The sequence below is a fragment of the Oncorhynchus tshawytscha genome, linkage group LG05, assembly GCF_018296145.1.
Source record: "Oncorhynchus tshawytscha isolate Ot180627B linkage group LG05, Otsh_v2.0, whole genome shotgun sequence".
NCBI classification, from domain to species: Eukaryota; Metazoa; Chordata; class Actinopteri; order Salmoniformes; family Salmonidae; genus Oncorhynchus; species Oncorhynchus tshawytscha.
In genome coordinates, this window is record NC_056433.1 from 75,403,706 (window position 1) to 75,423,154 (window position 19,449).

General features: G+C 44.4%; 1 protein-coding gene across 3 annotated transcripts in view; it reads right to left on the reverse strand.

Moving 5' to 3' along the window:
- The window catches only part of pde4ba (phosphodiesterase 4B, cAMP-specific a), a 333,978-nt gene that overhangs the window by 88,510 nt on the left and 226,019 nt on the right, over nucleotides 1–19,449 (reverse strand). For all 3 annotated transcript variants that reach the window (XM_042322358.1, XM_024403084.2, XM_042322359.1), the window contains one exon: nucleotides 1,045–1,239. In XM_042322358.1, the coding sequence (XP_042178292.1) occupies nucleotides 1,045–1,239 (195 nt within the window). The remainder of the gene's footprint in view (nucleotides 1–1,044; nucleotides 1,240–19,449) is intronic.

A 19,449-nucleotide genomic window follows, 5' to 3' on the forward strand; every position in this document is an offset into this window, starting at 1 on the left:
TTCTCATTCTCGTAGTGGAAACGTTTGTAGAGTTCACAACCTGCTACACTTGTGAAAACATGTATTCAAAATGCCTCCAGCTCACATTGTAAAGTGTTGGGTGGTGCACTGATAGCCTGTAGCCTGCACCTGAATGGTGAATGGAAGGCGCACTGATAGCCTGTAGCCTGCACCTGAATGGTGAATGGGAGGCTGATAGCCTGTAGCCTGCACCTGAATGGTGAATAGCCTGTAGCCTGCACCTGAATGGTGAATGGGAGGCGCACTGATAGCCTGTAGCCTGCACCTGAATGGTGAATGGAAGGCGCACTTCAATTACCAGTTGAAGAATAAAAATAGACACACAGGCCAATTTAATTCCACTAAATTATGCAAATGATTCTATAGACCGATCAGCACAACGTTCAAATGTATTTACACCAAGAAATTAGAGCCAGAAATTCTGGAATTTTTGTAGCGTGAATTACTATGTGGATTATAATACATTTACATATTTGTAGGGGTTGTTGCATTTGTCATTGTATCTGGATTAGATATTATGAGGGTTTCGGCTGGCTATTGCCCAATTTAATGGCTCATCAATGCGTGAACTGCTGTGACCAATATCCATCACTACTGTTAGCCGAGAACTGTATTCTAAAAATAAAAACACAGCATCTACAGTGGTAGAAATATATTATTGAATTCAATAAAAAACAAATAAACTGTTTAAAAATGCATATGTTTAATAGGCTAATGTGCAGTGTGACAAAAATCAACAGGACAATGAGATGTTTACTGTACCCTACATAATAAACATAGTAAAGTGCCTAATTCATTCGATAAGGGAGAGGCTTGCTAAAAATTATGTCTGTTCTCTTTGGTCGCAATGAAAAAATTCTGAGATAAATGGTAACTAAAACAAACTCATCAGAACAACCAGATCACTTCATGGTGTGTGTGTGTGTGTGTGTGTGTGTGTGTGTATGTGTGAGAAGAGTGTTTGTAAGTGAGTGCATGTGCACGTGCATGTGCCTGCATGTGCGTGCGTGTGTGGTAACTTACAGTTCGGATGCGATGGAGGAGTTTCGGGACATGGACTTGGGCGAGAGTTCGTAGTCACTGTCTGAGCGGTAGAGGAAGGACTCTCTGCGCTGGTTGTGTCCAGGGAAGTTGGTGTGTAGGACCAGGCCTGACCCGGGAGACGCTGAAGGGTCCAATGGACTGCAGCTGGCTGATGGGCCATTCTCCACGTCAAAGCTGCAACACAATACATAGAAAACATAATGTTACGAACAAAGTTACTACATCTATCTTTCCACTGGTCCTGCGAGGCTCAGTCGGTAGAGCATGACGCTTGCAACGCCAAGGGTCGTTGGTTTGATTCCAGCTGGGGCCACCAGTACATCAAATGTATGCACACATGACTGTACTGTAAGTCACTTTGGATAAAATAGTTAATTAGCATTTATTATTATCATTCTATATATGGTATTACTTTCCATCTACAGGCCAGAACCAAACAGAAGCCTGGGCTTCTACTTTGGTCCCTGTATGTACAACCAACTGACACTACAAATTATGTTCCTATGGGAAATAAAAGTTGTTCTAATTCCTCTAATTTCAGGTCTGCAGAAAATTCTAGACTACATTATGAAGATGGTCTGGAATGGCAACTTTCCATCATTGGTTTGCATTGTGTCAACAGAGACAGATAACATATGAATTAGAATCTGCCTTGGAAAAACACAAGTTGCTGTATCATACCAAACAATGTTCATGTGAGTACTCTGTGACATCAAGATTCATGTGAGTACTTTGTGACATTAAGATTCATGTGAGTACTCTTTGACATCACTGTTCATGTGTACTCTGTGACATCAAGATTAATGTGAGTACTCTGTGACATCAAGATTCATGTGAGTACTCTGTGACCTCTCAGAGAACACAGAGAACAATGAAATGCTGAGACCATGAGAGCCACATTCAGACTTCAAACAGTATTTCATAATAAACATCAAAGACTGAGATATGCTGTGATTCTAGTTTTAATTCTAACAGGAAATAATACACATTGATTCCAGGTTAATGGACAGGTTAGTGACACATCATGAAACTCTAGGCATAACTGACAAAAACTGGGGGGAGAAATGATAACACAGATGTTGCTATTCCAATCAGAACAGGGGTGGAGGGTAAGAGAGAGGGATATTGACAAAAAATCCCTGGAGAGAGATCATGTCTCTGGGGAGGGAGGGAGATGGGGAAGTGAGCGGTCACTGCAGGAGGCTCCGCAAAGAGGAGGGGTCTTCTGGTGCACACACACACACACACACACACACAGGCCATCAGATCATCAACACAGGGGCCCCACAAGGGTACGTGCTCAGCCCCTTCCTGTACTCCCTGTTCACCCATGACTGCGTGGCCTTGCATGTCTCCAACTCAATCATCAAGTTTGCAGATGACACAGTAGTAGGCCTGATTACCAATAATGACGAGACAGCCTACAGGGAGGAGGTGAGGGCCCTGGGAGTATGGTGTCAGGAAAGCAACCTCTCACTCAATGTCAACCAAACAAAGGAGATGATCGTGGACTTCAGGAAACAGCAGAGGGAGCACACCCCTATCCACATCGACGGGACCACAGTGGAGAAGGTGGAAAGCTTTAAGTTCCTTGGCATACACATCACTGACAACCTGAAATAGTCCACCCACAAAGACAGTGTGGTGAAGAAGGCGCAACAGCACCTCTACAACCTCAGGAGGCTGAAGAAATGTGGCTTGTCACCTAAAACCCTCAAACTTTTCCAGATACACAATTGAGAGCATCCTGTCGGGCTGCGTCACCGCCTGGTACGGCAACTGCACCGCCTGCAACCACAGGGCCCTCCAGAGGGTGGTGAGGTCTGCCCAACGCATCACTGGGGGAAAAACTACCTGCCCTCCATGACACCTACAGCACCCGATGTCACAGGAAGGCCATAAAGATCATCAAGGACAACAACCACCCGAGCCACTGCCTGTTCACACCGCTATCATCCAGAAGGCGAGGTCAGTACAGGTGCATCAAAGCTGGGACCGAGAGACTGAAAAACAGCTTCTATCTCAAGGCCATCAGACTGTTAAATAGCCATCACTAGCTGGCTTCCACTCGGTTACTCAATCCTGCACCTTGTAACGGTTTTGACTTGAGGTTATTATTTATAGGGGTGCCAGGTAGGTTGTGCCTACCAGAGAAAACATTAGTTTCTCCTTTTAGTTTGGGTGGGGAAGTCCCATCTGGTCCGTCAAGTCTACACCAATACAAAGGACTTATGTAAAAGTCAGGATGGAAATAAACTTTTCATAAACCCTTAAAACATTGGAAAGAACTTCAAAAACAACTATATTCTTTTGCGTGGGTTGTATTAGCAACAACAATGATTACACACATATAATAATCTCACAATGAGTTCTGGTTCCTCCAGAAATGTCCTGTACCTCGGGCCTGAAAAAGAGTCCAGCCCGGTAAAGGAGTTCAGTGAACTCAAGTGACTTTTGTCACGCAATGTTTGTCCGTTCATTCCGTGTAGCGTAAACCCAGTATTAAACATACAATCAATATAACAATTATTTTACCACAGAACTTTAAAGCGTATCAACTCTTACTAAGTCCTCAACTACAACTAACTACATAAATCAAAGTATACATCGCATCAAAACAAATGAAATACGTATACAAAAAGGTGGTAGTCAGTCGGTCAGTCAGACAATCCAATCCGCCAATAGATCTCCAGCGGAGAAAGGCCACGAAGAACGGAGAGGTGTAGTCCATGGACGCAAAGAGTGGATCCGATCCTGGGTAAATTCTCTTAGGCTACAAAACACACGTTTAACGGCAACAAAACAAACGGAATAGAGAAGCTTCGGCACTGAGGGTTGAACACATCCTCATTCACGTCTCCATCACAACCCCCTTTTGCGCAGCTGATGCTGGCTATTTAATTGGGAATTAAAGGGAAAGCATCAGCTGCGCAAAAGGGGGGTTGTGATGGAGACGTGAATGAGGATGTTCAACCCTCAGTGCCGAAGCTTCTCTATTCCGTTTGTTTTGTTGCCGTTAAACGTGTGTTTTGTAGCCTAAGAGAGTTTACCCAGGATCGGATCCACTCTTTGCGTCCATGGACTACGCCTCTCCGTTCTTCGTGGCCTTTCTCCGCTGGAGATCTATTGGCGGATTGGATTGTCTGACTGACCGACTGACTACCACCTTTTTGTATACGGTATTTCATTTGTTTTGATGCGATGTATACTTTGATTTATGTAGTTAGTTGTAGTTGAGGACTTAGTAAGAGTTGATACGCTTTAAAGTTCTGTGGTAAAATAATTGTTATATTGATTGTATGTTTAATACTGGGTTTACGCTACACGGAATGAACGGACAAACATTGCGTGACAAAAGTCACTTGAGTTCACTGAACTCCTTTACCGGGCTGGACTCTTTTTAGGCCCGAGGTACAGGACATTTCTGGAGGAACCAGAACTCATTGTGAGATTATTATATGTGTGTAATCATTGTTGTTGCTAATACAACCCACGCAAAAGAATATAGTTGTTTTTGAAGTTCTTTCCAATGTTTTAAGGGTTTATGAAAAGTTTATTTCCATCCTGACTTTTACATAAGTCCTTTGTATTGGTGTAGACTTGACGGACCAGATGGGACTCATCCCCACCCAAACTAAAAGGAGAAACTAATGTTTTCTCTGGTAGGCACAACCTACCTGGCACCCCTATAAATAATAACCTCAAGTCAAAACCGTTACAACCTTAGAGTCTGCTGCCCTATGTACATAGACTTGGAATCACTGGCCACTTTAATAATGGAACACCAGTCACTTTAGTAATGTTTACATACTGCTTTACTCATTTCATATGTATATACTGTATTCTATTCTACTGTATTTTAGTCAATGGCACTCCAACATTGCTCATCTAATATTTATCTGTTTCTTAGTTCCATTCGTTTACGGGAGATTCCGGCAGCGCTGGACAGGCGGGAGCACCTGTAGGGAGGAGACGGAGAGACAGCCTGGTGCGGGGGGCTGCCACCGGAGGGCTGGTGCATGGAAGTGGCACCAGATAGACCGGACAGTGCAGGCGCACTGGAGCTCTTGAGCACCGAGCCTGCCCAAACTTACCTGGTTGAATGTTCCCAGTAGCCAGGCCAGTGCGGCGAGGTGGAATAGCCCGCACTGGGCTGTGCTGGCGAACCGGGGACACCATGCGTAAGGCTGGTGCCATGTACCCCGGCCTGAGGAGACGCACTGGAGACCAGATGCGCAGAGCCGGCTTCATGGCACCAGGCTCGATGCCTACTCTAGCCCGGCCGAAACGGGGAGCTGGGACGTAGCGCACCGGGCTAAGCACACGTACTGGGGACACCGTGCACTCCACCGCATAATACGGTGCCTGACCACGCCCGGGTCCCTCTCTCTCCGCGGTAAGCACGGGGAGTTGGCTCGGGTCTCCTACCTTACTTAGCCATACTCCCCGTGTTCTCCCCCCAATACCTTTTTGGGGCTGCCTCTCGGGCTTCCAGCCGCGCCGCCTCCTCATACCACCGCCTCTCGGCTTTCGCTGCCTCCAGCTCAGCCTTGCGGAGGCGATATCCTCCTGCCTGTGCCCAGGGTCCTTTGCCGTCCAGGATCTCCTCCCATGTCCAGGAGTCCTGCGATCGCTGCTGCTACTGCTGCTGCCTGTTACCACGCTGTTGGTCCTTTGGTGGTGGGTGTTTCTGTAACGATTCTCGTCCTCTTCTTCTGACGAGGAGTAGCAAGGATCGGACCAAAATGCAGCGTGGTACGTATCCATAATGATTTCATGATTTAATGAATACAAAATACAAAAGAACATGAGAATCAAAAAGAAAACCGAAACAGTCCCGAATGGTGCAAAAACTGAAACGGGAAAATAAACACCCACGAAACACAGGTGGAAAAAGGCTACCTAAGTATGATTCTCAATCAGAGACAACTAACGACACCTGCCTCTGATTGAGAACCATACCAGGCCAAACACATAAACACAACATAGAAAACGGAACATAGACAACCCACCCAACTCACGCCCTGACCATACTAAAACAAAGACATAACAAAGGAACTAAGGTCAGAACGTGACAGCATGCCAGATGAGTATGCACTCTATGGTTGATTACATCATTGGTCCGAAGGTCAGTGTACTGCTGTATTCCTTTGTGTGTAAGGTAGAACAGGTCCATCTGGCCGGACCGGTATACGGGCCTGTAATTCTAAAGCTCAGGCAGCCCGAGCAGCCTCCTCATACAAACCCATCTCACATCGCAAAACAATAGTAGCCATTAACATCCTCTCTTACTCTCTCTCTCTTTCCAATTCACAGAGATTAAGTACATTAAACGTGGCCAAACACTTACTTTAAGATCAAAGCAAATGCCTCTGGGCTCGCTCTGACCCATGATGAAAACAAGAGGACGTACACACACGCATACACACACACACACACGCCTCAGGGCTCGCTCTGACCCATGATGAAAACAACAGGACATACACACACGCATACACACACACACACGCCTCAGGCTGTGCTGGGTCCAATAATTGCCGTATTAGTGATAAGTAATGTTATTAAAAGCATTACGTAAGGTTATTGGGGATAAGTCTTGGGAAGTATACTGTAGGGCATCAGAAACGCACTACTACTACACCCTTATTAAGTAACCAGTAAGCTAAATATCAACTCTGGATGGTGTGGGGCAACGGGATTGCCTACACTCCTGGATAGCTACAGCACTTCATTGTCTCTGGGTAATGTAGGTTTGGCTAGGGTTTGTATAGCAATAGGACAGCAGGTAACCTAGCGGTTCAGAGCGTTGGGCCATTAACCGAAAGGTTGCCGGTTTGAATCCCCGAGCCGACTAGGTGAAAAATCTGTTGATGTGCCATTGAGCAAGGACCTTAACCCTCTCATGATACAACATGATAATGATGTAATATTTAGGATGTCGCAGCAACATGCAATTGTTTCTTTAAGGGTTTACTTACATTTAAGAGGATAACATCGGTTAAATATAACTTTCCAGAATATTAGGTGTTTACCGAAAGTAATCAAAAGGGGAAAGAAATGCTCTTGCTCTAAAGAAGGATATCATCTTCCTTCAGGAAACTCACCTTTCTGCCACTGAGCATCTGAAACTCCAATGTGACTGGGTTGGGCAGATATAAGGTTCCTCATATACATATAGCCTATATAGCCGTTATATACATCAAATTAAATCAAATCAAATAAAATTTTATTTGTCACATACACATGGTTAGCAGATGTTAATGCGAGTGTAGCGAAATGCTTGTGCTTCTAGTTCCGACAATGCAGAAATAACCAACAAGTAATCTAACTAACAATTTCAAAACTACTGTCTTATACACAGTGTAAGGGGATAAAGAATATGTACATAAAGATATATGAATGAGTGATGGTACAGAGCAGCATAGGCAAGATACAGTAGATGGTATCGAGTACAGTATATACATATGAGATGAGTATGTAGACCAAGTGGCATAGTTAAAGTGGCTAGTGATACATGTATTACATAAGGATGCAGTAGATGATATAGAGTACAGTATATACGTATGCATATGAGATGAATAATGTAGGGTATGTAACATTACATTAGGTAGCATTGTTTAAAGTGGCTAGTGATATATTTTACATCATTTCCCATCAATTCCCATTATTAAAGTGGCTGGAGTTGAGTCAGTGTCAGTGTCAGTGTGTTGGCAGCAGCCACTCAATGTTAGTGGTGGCTGTTTAACAGTCTGATGGCCTTGAGATAGAAGCTGTTTTTCAGTCTCTCGGTCCCAGCTTTGATGCACCTGTACTGACCTCGCCTTCTGGATGATAGCGGGGTGAACAGGCAGTGGCTCGGGTGGTTGTTGTCCTTGACGATCTTTATGGCCTTCCTGTAACATCGGGTGGTGTAGGTGTCCTGGAGGGCAGGTAGTTTGCCCCCGGTGATGCGTTGTGCAGACCTCACTACCCTCTGGAGAGCCTTATGGTTGTGGGCGGACCAGGCGGTGATGCAGCCCGCCAGGATGCTCTCGATTGTGCATCTGTAGAAGTTTGTGATTGCTTTTGGTGACAAGCCGAATTTCTTCAGCCTCCTGAGGTTGAAGAGGCGCTGCTGCGCCTTCTTCACGATGCTGTCTGTGTGAGTGGACCAATTCAGTTTGTCTGTGATGTGTATGCCGAGGAACTTAAAACTTGCTACCCTCTCCACTACTGTTCCATCGATGTGGATAGGGGGGTGTTCCCTCTGCTGTTTCCTGAAGTCCACAATCATCTCCTTAGTTTTGTTGACGTTGAGTGTGAGGTTATTTTCCTGACACCACACTCCGAGGGCCCTCACCTCCTCCCTGTAGGCCGTCTCGTCGTTGTTGGTAATCAAGCCTACCACTGTTGTGTCGTCCGCAAACTTGATGATTGAGTTGGAGGCGTGCGTGGCCACGCAGTCGTGGGTGAACAGGGAGTACAGGAGAGGGCTCAGAACGCACCCTTGTGGGGCCCCAGTGTTGAGGATCAGCGGGGTGGAGATGTTGTTGCCTACCCTCACCACCTGGGGGCGGCCCGTCAGGAAGTCCAGTACCCAGTTGCACAGGGCGGGGTCGAGACCCAGGGTCTCGAGCTTGATGACGAGCTTGGAGGGTACTATGGTGTTGAATGCCGAGCTGTAGTCGATGAACAGCATTCTCACATAGGTATTCCTCTTGTCCAGATGGGTTAGGGCAGTGTGCAGTGTGGTTGAGATTGCATCGTCTGTGGACCTATTTGGGCGGTAAGCAAATGGGAATGGGTCTAGGGTGTCAGGTAGGGTGGAGGTGATATGGTCCTTGACTAGTCTCTCAAAGCACTTCATGATGACGGAAGTGAGTGCTACGGGGCGGTAGACGTTTAGCTCAGTTACCTTAGCTTTCTTGGGAACAGGAACAATGGTGGCCCTCTTGAAGCATGTGGGAACAGCAGACTGGTATAGGGATTGATTGAATATGTCCGGCCAGCTGGTCTGCGCATGCTCTAAGGGCGCGGCTGGGGATGCCGTCTGGGCCTGCAGCCTTGCGAGGGTTAACACGTTTAAATGTCTTACTCACCTCGGCTGCAGTGAAGGAGAGTCCGCATGTTTTCGTTGCAGGCAGTGTCAGTGGCACTGTATTGTCCTCAAAGCGGGCAAAAAAGTTATTTAGTCTGCCTGGGAGCAAGACATCCTGGTCCGTAACTGGGCTGGTTTTCTTCTTGTAGTCCGTGATTGACTGTAGACCCTGCCACATACCTCTTGTGTCTGAGCCGTTGAATTGAGATTCTACTTTGTCTCTGTACTGGCGCTTAGCTTGTTTGATAGCCTTGCGGAGGGAATAGCTGCACTGTTTGTATTCGGTCATGTTACCAGTCACCTTGCCCTGATTAAAAGCAGTGGTTCGCGCTTTCAGTTTCACGCGAATGCTGCCATCAATCCACGGTTTCTGGTTAGGGAATGTTTTAATCGTTGCTATGGGAACAACATCTTCAACGCACGTTCTAATGAACTCGCACACCGAATCAGCGTATTCGTCAATGTTGTTATCTGACGCAATACGAAACATCTCCCAGTCCACGTGATGGAAGCAGTCTTGGAGTGTGGAGTCAGTTTGGTCAGAGCAGTGTTGAACAGACCTCAGCGTGGGAGCTTCTTTTTTTAGTTTCTGTCTGTAGGCAGGGATCAACAAAATGGAGTCGTGGTCAGCTTTTCCGAAAGGAGGGCAGGGCAGGGCCTTATATGCGTCGCGGAAGTTAGAGTAACAATGATCCAAGGTTTTTCCACCCCTGGTTGCGCAATCGATATGCTGATAAAATTTAGGGAGTCTTGTTTTCAGATTAGCCTTGTTAAAATCCCCAGCTACAATGAATGCAGCCTCCGGATATATGGATTCCAGTTTGCAAAGAGTCAAATAAAGTTTGTTCAGAGCCATAGATGTGTCTGCTTGGGGGGGGATATATACGGCTGTGATTATAATCGAAGAGAATTCTCTTGGTAGATAATGTGGTCGACATTTGATTGTGAGGAATTCTAAATCAGGTGAACAGAAGGATTTGAGTTCCTGTATGTTTCTTTCATCACACCATGTCTCGTTAGCCATAAGGCATACGCCCCCGCCCCTCTTCTTACCAGAAAGATGTTTGTTTCTGTCGGCGCGATGCGTGGAGAAACCGCCTCCGATAGCGTCTCTCCAGTGAGCCATGTTTCCGTGAAGCAAAGAACGTTACAGTCTCTGATGTCCCTCTGGAATGCTACCCTTGCTCAGATTTCATCAACCTTGTTGTCAAGAGACTGGACATTGGCGAGAAGAATGCTAGGGAGTGGTGCACGGTGTGCCCGCCTCCGGAGTCTGACCAGAAGACCGCCTCGTTTCCCTCTTTTACGGAGTCGTTTTTTTGGGTCGCCGCATAGGATCCATTGCGTTGTCCTGGTTGAAAGGCAGAACACAGGATCCGCTTCGTGAAAATCATATTCTTGGTCGTACTGATGGTGAGTTGACGCTGATCTTATATTCAGTAGTTCTTCTCGACTGTATGTAATGAAACCTAAGATGACCTGGGGTACTAATGTAAGAAATAAAACGTTAAAAAAAAAACTGCATAGTTTCCTAGGAACGCGAAGCGAGGCGGCCATCTCTGTCGGCGCCGGAAGTGTGTGTGCCTTGCGAAAGTATTCGGCCCCCTTGAACTTTGCGACCTTTTGCCACATTTCAGGCTTCAAACATAAAGATAAAAACTGTATTTTTTTGTGAAGAATCAACAACAAGTGGGACACAATCATGAAGTGGAACGACATTTATTGGATATTTCAAACTTTTTTAACAAATCAAATACTGAAAAATTGGGCGTGCAAAATTATTCAGCCCCCTTAAGTTAATACTTTGTAGTGCCACCTTTTGCTGCGATTACAGTTGTAAGTCGCTTGGGGTATGTCTCTATCAGTTTTGCACATCGAGAGAATGAAATTTTTTCCCATTCCTCCTTGCAAAACAGCTTGAGCTCAGTGAGGTTGGATGGAGAGCATTTGTGAACAGCAGTTTTCAGTTCTTTCCACAGATTCTCGATTGGATTCAGGTCTGGACTTTGACTTGGCCATTCTAACACCTGGATATGTTTATTTTTGAACCATTCCATTGTAGATTTTGCTTTATGTTTTGGATCATTGTCTTGTTGGAAGACAAATCTCCGTCCCAGTCTCAGGTCTTTTGCAGACTCCATCAGGTTTTCTTCCAGAATGGTCCTGTATTTGGCTCCATCCATCTTCCCATCAATTTTAACCATCTTCCCTGTCCCTGCTGAAGAAAAGCAGGCCCAAACCATGATGCTGCCACCACCATGTTTGACAGTGGGGATGGTGTGTTCAGGGTGATGAGCTGTGTTGCTTTTACGCCAAACATAACGTTTTGCTTTGTTGCTAAAAAGTTAAATTTTGGTTTCATCTGACCAGAGCACCTTCTTCCACATGTTTGGTGTGTCTCCCAGGTGGCTTGTGGCAAACTTTAAACAACACTTTTTATGGATATCTTTAAGAAATGGCTTTCTTCTTGCCACTCTTCCATAAAGGCCAGATTTGTGCAATATACAACTGATTGTTGTCCTATGGACAGAGTCTCCCACCTCAGCTGTAGATCTCTGCAGTTCATCCAGAGTGACCATGGGCCTCTTGGCTGCATCTCTGATCAGTCTTCTCCTTGTATGAGCTGAAAGTTTAGAGGGACGGCCAGGTCTTGGTAGATTTGCAGTGGTCTGATACTCCTTCCATTTCAATATTATCGCTTGCACAGTGCTCCTTGGGATGTTTAAAGCTTGGGAAATCTTTTTGTATACAAATCCGGCTTTAAACTTATTCACAACAGTATCTCGGACCTGCCTGGTGTGTTCCTTGTTCTTCATGATGCTCTCTGCGCTTTTAACGGACCTCTGAGACTATCACAGTGCAGGTGCATTTATACGGAGACTTGATTACACACAGGTGGATTGTATTTATCATCATTAGTCATTTAGGTCAACATTGGATCATTCAGAGATCCTCACTGAACTTCTGGAGAAAGTTTGCTGCACTGAAAGTAAAGGGGCTGAATAATTTTGCACGCCCAATTTTTCAGTTTTTGATTTGTTAAAAAAGTTTGAAATATCCAATAAATGTCGTTCCACTTCATGATTGTGTCCCACTTGTTGTTGATTCTTCACAAAAAAAACAGTTTTATATCTTTATGTTTGAAGCCTGAAATGTGGCAAAAGGTCGCAAAGTTTAAGGGGGCCGAATTCTTTCGCAAGGCACTGTATATAGCCTTTAGAAAGTATTCACACCCCTTTTCACACATTTTGTTGTGTTACAAAGTGGAATTAAAATGGACAGACAGACAGACAGGACTCCCTATGGTTTCAGATTGAAGCTCAGTTTAGCCATCCTTTACCTCTGAAGCATCTTATGTTTGTGAATCAGTTTCAACACATGTGATAACAGTAAAACCTTCATTACAATATGTACAACACATTAATGGCATGGGCAGACTGTAGAAAGCACTTGTGTATTTCAAACAGGTTACTTCCACCTATCTCTTTTAACCCTGACCTGCCCAATGTGTTCTCAAAGGTCGACCTCTATAAGCAGCGCTTTTTTGCACCTATTCTGGCACTGCAATAAGCTAATGGATTTCTGGTGCTCTATTCATACAGCAACTCAGATCAGTTTAGATATAGAATTGGTACAATCTCCAAGCCTTTACATCATCACATGCCGAATACTACGCTTGACGCAGACAAGACAAGGTAGCTGATAATTATTTCATACTTGGCAAAGAAATGTATTCTTGTGTGTTGGAAAAATGAAAACCCACCCACTTTTCAATTATGATATGAAAAAAGGATGCCACAGCACAGACAGACGCATGACTCACTGTGTGAGCGAAGTAGTGACTGACTGATGTGATGCCAAAGTCCCATGACATGCAGATGGTCACAGGCCCCTGCACTAAGCCTTCACTTCCTATCCACAGCATCACTGGAATGTGGCCAATGTATAGGACCCTGTAACGGTTTTCTACTATCTCCTCCTCTGACGAAGAGGTGTAGCAAGGATCGGACCAAAATGCGGCGTGTAGATTACAATTCATGTTTAATGAAAAAACACACTAAACACAAACACTACCAAAACAATAAACGTAATGAACGTAACGAAAACCGAAACAGCCTATACTTGTGTAAACGAACACAGAACAAGGACATCAAGACACTAAGGACAATCACCCACGAAACAATCAAAGAATATGGCTGCCTAAATATGAGAACCACTTCAGACAGCCATAAACTTAACTAGAACACCCCACTAAGCTACAATCCCGATACCAACACACCACATACAAAAACCCATGCCACACCCTGGCCTGACCAAATAAATGAAGATAAACACAATATATTTCGACCAGGGCGTGACAGAACCCCCCCTAAGGTGCGGACTCCCGGACGCACATCAAAACAATAGGGAGGGTCCGGGTGGGCGTCTGTCCATGGTGGCGGCTCCGGCGCGGGACGTGGACCCCACTCTATCAATGTCTTAGTCCCTCTTCCTCGCGTCCTAGGATAGTCCACCTTCGCCGCCGACCATGGCCTAGTAGTCCTCACCCAGAACCCCACTGGGGCAGAGGGGCAGCTCGGGACTGAGGGGCAGCTCGGGACTGAGGGGCAGCTCGGGACTGAGGGGAAGCTCGGGACTGAGGGGAAGCTCAGCACTGAGGGGAAGCCCAGCACTGAGAGGAAGCTCAGGAGATTGCGTGGCAGTCTGACCACCTGTTACACAAGCGCAGCATCAAGAGGACCTTGTGGCTGCAAGAAGCCAAGGTAAGTTGCTAGATAGCGTTAAACGTATCTTGTAAAAAACAATCAATCTTCACATAATCACTAGTTAACTACACATGGTTGATGATATTACTAGGTTAACTAGCTTGTTCTGCATTTCATATAATCAATGCGGTGCCTTTTAATTTATCATCGAATCACAGCCTACTTCAACTTGATGATTTAACAAAAGCGCATTCACAAAAAAGCCACAATCATTGCAATAATGTACCAAACCATAAGCGTCAATGCCTTTCTTCAAATCAATACACAAGTATATTTTTTAAAACCTGCATACAGTATGTAGTTAAAATAAAATTCATGTTAGCAGGCAATATTAACTAGGGAAATTGTGTCACTTATCTTGCTTTCAGTGCAAGCAGAGTCAGGGTATATGCAGCAGTGTGGGCCGCATGGCTTGTTGCAAACAGTTGAAAGCCCATTTATTCCTAACAAAGACCGTAATTAATTTGCCAGAATTCTACATGACATAACATTGAAGGTTGTCCAATGTAACAGTAATATTTAGACTTAGGGTTGCCACCCGTTCGATAAAATACGTAACGGTTCCGTATTTCACTGAAAGAATAAACGTTTTGTTTTCAAAATGATCATTTCTGGATTTGACCATGTTAATTAATGACCAAAGGCTCATATTTCTGTGTGTTATTATGTTATAATTAAGTCTATGATTTGGTATTTGATAGAGCAGTCTGACTGAGCCGTGGTAGGCAGCAGCAGGATTGTAAGCATTCATTCAAACAGCAGCTCTTAGCAATGCTGGGATGCACAGCGCTGTTTATGACTTCAAGCCTATCAACTCCAGAGATTAGGCTGGCAATACTAAAGTGCCTATAAGAACATCCAATTGTCAAAGGTATATGAAATACAAATGGTATAGCGAGAAATAGTCCTATAATTCCTATAATAACTACAACCTAAATCTTCTTAACTGGGAATATTGAAGTTAAAAGGAACCACCAGCTTTCATACAGTTGAAGTTGGAAATTTACATACACCTTAGCCAAATACATTTTAACTCAGTTTTTCACAATTCCTGACATTTAATCCTAGTAAAAATTCCACAAGCTTCCCACAATAAGTTGGGTGAATTTTGGCCAATTCCTCCTGACAGAGCTGGTGTAACTGAGTCAGGTTTGTAGGCCTCCTTGCTCACACACACTTTTTCAGTTCTGCCCAAACATTTTCTATAGGATGAGGTCAGGGCTTTGTGAAGGCCACTCCAATACCTTGACTTTGTTGTCCTTGTGCCATTTTCCACAACTTTGGAAGTATGCTTGGGGTCATTGTCCATTTGGAAGGCCCATTTGCGATCAGGCTTTAACTTCCTGACTGATGTCTTGAGATGTTGCTTCAATATATCCACATAATTTCCCCTCCTCATGATGCCATCTATTTTGTGAAGTGCACCAGTCTCTCCTGCAGCAAAGCACCCCCACAACATGATGCTGCCACCCCCCGTGTTTCACAGTTGGGCCCTCCCATCCCACGGTTGGGCCCTATTCTTCGGCTTGCAAGCCTCCCCCTGTCACGCCCTGACCTGAGAGAGCCTTTTCATGTCTCTTTTTTGGTTTGGTCAGGGTGTGATTTGGGTGGGCATTCTATGTTGTGTTTTCTATGTTTCTTTATTTCTATGTTTTGGCCGGGTATGGTTCTCAATCAGGGACAGCTGTCTATTGTTGTCTCTGATTGGGAATCATACTTAGGTAGCCCCTTTTCCCTCCTTCAGTGTGGGTAGTTGACTTGTGTTAGTGGCACTTAGTCCTCATATGTGTCACGGTCGGTTTGTATTGTTTATTGTTGACATTAGAAATAAAGGGAAATGTACGCTGACGACGCTGCACTTTGGTCCACTACTTTTGACGGCCGTGACACTCCCTTTTTGCTCCAAACATAATGATGGTCATTATGGCCAAACATTTCTATTTTTGTTTCATCAGACCAGAGGACATTTCTCCAAAAAGTACGATCTTTGTCCCCATGTGTCGTTGCAAACCGTGGTCTGACTTTTTATGGCAGTTTTGCACAAGTAGCTTCTTCCTTGCTGAGCGACCTTTCAGGTTATGTCGATATAGGACTCGTTTTACTGTGGATATAGATACTTTTGTACCTGTTTCCTCCAGCATCTTCACAAGGTCCTTTGCTGCTGTTCTGGGTTTGAGTTGCACTTTTCGCATCAAAGTACGTTCATCTCTAGGAGACAGAACGCATCTCCTTCCTGAGCGGTATGACAACTGGGTGGTCCCATGGTGTTTATACTTGCGTACTATTGTTCGTACAGATGAACGTGGTACCTTCAGGCTTTTGGAAATTTCTCCCAACGATGAACCAGACTTGTGGAGATCTACAATTTTTTTCTGAGGTCTTGGCTGATTTCTTCTGTTTTCCCCATGATGTCAAGCAAAGAGGCACTGAGTTTGAAGGTAGGCCTTGATATTTATCCACAGGTACACCTCCAATTGACTCAAATTATGTCAATTGCCCTATCAGAAGCTTCTAAAGCCGTAACATACTTTTCTGGAATTTTCCAAGTTGTTTAAAGGTACATTCAACGTAGTGTATGTAAACTTCTGACCCACTGGAATTGTGATACAGGGAATTATAAGTGAAATAATGTGTCTGTAAACAATTGTTGGAAAAATGACTTGTGTCATGCACAAAGTAGATGTCCTAACCGACATGCCAAAACTATAGTTTGTTAACAAGAAATGTGTGGAGTGGTTGAAACACTTAGGTTGGAGTCATTAAAACTTGTTTATGTAAACTTCCGACTTCAACTGTATGTTCTCATGTTCCGAGCAAGGAACTTAAACATGAGCTTTTTTACATGGCACATATTGCACTTTTACTTACTTCCCCAAAACTGTGTTTTTGCATTATTTAAACCAAATTGAACATGTTTATTATTTATTTGAGACTAAATTGAATTTATTTTCAGGTATTATATTAAGTTAAAACAAAAATGTTAAATGTTCATTAAGTATTGTTGTAATTGTCATTTATTACAAATGTGTATATACGTATATAAAAAATTGGCAGATTAATCGGTATTAATCAGAATCGGTCGACCTCTAGTTGACAGTAATCAGTGGTGGACAGTAATCAGTGGTGGACAGTAATCAGTGGTGGACAGTAATCAGTGGTGGACAGCAATCAGTGGTGGACAGCAATCAGTGGTGGACAGCAATCAGTGGTGGACAGCATTACACAGTCTCAGCCAGGTACAGTGTGATGTTAGACAGTACTGAGTAGGGATGGGCACGGTTATTTGTGATATTATATAATAGTGAAATTATTTCAAACGCTCATCCCTATTACTGAGAGAGGCATTATCTAGAAGGCATGATGATGGATACTTCCTGTTGTGGAATTACTAGAGGTGCATGGGATAAACTGGAGGTGTGTGTCTGTCTGTCTCCAGGACAGACAGACACACATCAAGCAGTGTACCAGTAGGTCCCAAGCAGTGTACCGGTAGGTCCCAAGCAGTGTACCGGTAGGGCCCAAGCAGTGTACCGGTAGGTCCCAAGCAGTGTACCGGTAGGTCCCAAGCAGTGTACCGGTAGGTCCCAAGCAGTGTACCGGTAGGTCCCAAGCAGTGTACCGGTAGGTCCCAAGCAGTGTACCGGTAGGTCCCAAGCAGTGTACCGGTAGGTCCCAAGCAGTGTACCAGTAGGGCCCAAGCAGTGTATTTTTTTCAAAAGGTCGTCTGCCCTACATGGTTCTGTTGGTGGGAAGAACATTCAGCTATCCTTTCCCAAAACTCAGTCCAGCCCACCCTCTGCACATGACAGATAAGAAAGAGTACATACAGTACTTATATTACACTCTAACTACCATTGCTTTTCAGCACTTTGATGGACATGACCTTGAAGATAAAAGAGACAAGCTTTAGACGTTGACATGAAGAGATTCGGTATAGTGAGCAGAAACATTCTGTAGCGTAGAGAAATAAAATCGACGTATGTGAGGATACTACAATGAAAATGCTCAAGAATGAAAATGATGACTTAAGTAGCCAACAAGGGGAATGTGGAACGCATGAACTAAGACGTCATAAAGACGTCATTCTAGAATATGAAAACAAGAGGACACTAAACATAAACCATGTGTCTTTTGTGCCTTTTGTGGAGAAACAACAATTTTCTTATTTACATATTTTCCAAATATGTAATTTCCCAAACATTCCCTTTCAGAGAGAACATAAATCCCTGTCACGTTATTTTGGAAAATAAAATATGTTTTGTGACAGAGCTCATATGGAACCACTCCTCTGGAAAGGGACAATGGAAAAAAGAGGGAGAAAAGAAAGATAGAAGGAGTAAGAAGACAGAGCTGAGGAAGAGAGGGAGAGGTAGAGAGAGTGAGAGAGGGAGAGAGTTAGAGGAAGGAGGGAGCCCAGTCTGTGGCTGACCTGTGAGACTAAACAGAACTTGCTTTAAATGGCATTCATTCCATGGGCTGGCAAATTGCAGTGGGATAGTTTTCCATTACATTCTCTAGTCTGTATACTTTTACAAAGTCAAGTTACCCTAGGTCAAACTCTGCTCTCAGTAACCCTCCCCCTCTCTCTCTTTGTGTCTATCCCCCTCTCTCTCTTTCTCTCACTCTATCTCTCTCACTCACAGTAACTCCCTCTGTCTCTTTCTCTCTGTATCTCTCTCTCGCTCTGAGTGTGCGTAGGCATGCATGTGTGTGATTGTGTGTGTATGTGTGAAGAGAAAGCCTTTTTAGGTTATCAGAAACAGGATTTGTTCCCTGGTCTTCTGGTTTCCTCATAGTATTTCAACAGCCACTTCCTCGTTTCTGTTCACCCTTTTGTCGTCGTTATCATCATAAAGCAGTGTACTGGTACAGTAGGTCCCAAGCAATGTACTGATAGGTCCCAAGTAGTGTACTGGTAAGTCCCAAGCAGTGTACCGGTAGAGTAGGTCCCAAGCAGTGTACCGGTAGAGTAGGTCCCAAGCAGTGTACCGGTAGAGTAGGTCCCAAGCACTGTACCGGTAGAGTAGGTCCCAAGCACTGTACCGGTAGAGTAGGTCCCAAGCACTGTACCGGTAGAGTAGGTCCCAAGCAGTGTACTGGTAAGTCCCAAGTAGTGTACTGGTAGGTGCCAAGCACCATAATCATCATCATCATCACTATTACTATAATCACAATCACCATTACCATAGACATCACCATCATCATTCTTCAGGGCGCAATGTGCAGTGTGCAGCCAGTCATACATCATAAACCATGACCACACGCCAACCACAGGTCTCAACCTCACTAACTAACAAACCAACCACAACCGCCAGTTAACCATCTCCATGACAACTGGTGTACAGTAACAGTAGTCTACTGTAAGACATAATATTTTATTCTGCCTGTCCATTACCACTGAGAAACAACAGTGTTCTACTCCATCCATGGGAAACACTGACACATCCCTGAAGAAAACACTCCACTGAGCCCTTCCATTGGTTCATAGCACCTGACCAGTCCAGTATTATGGTCATTGATAGGTCAGGGGAATCCTTGTCA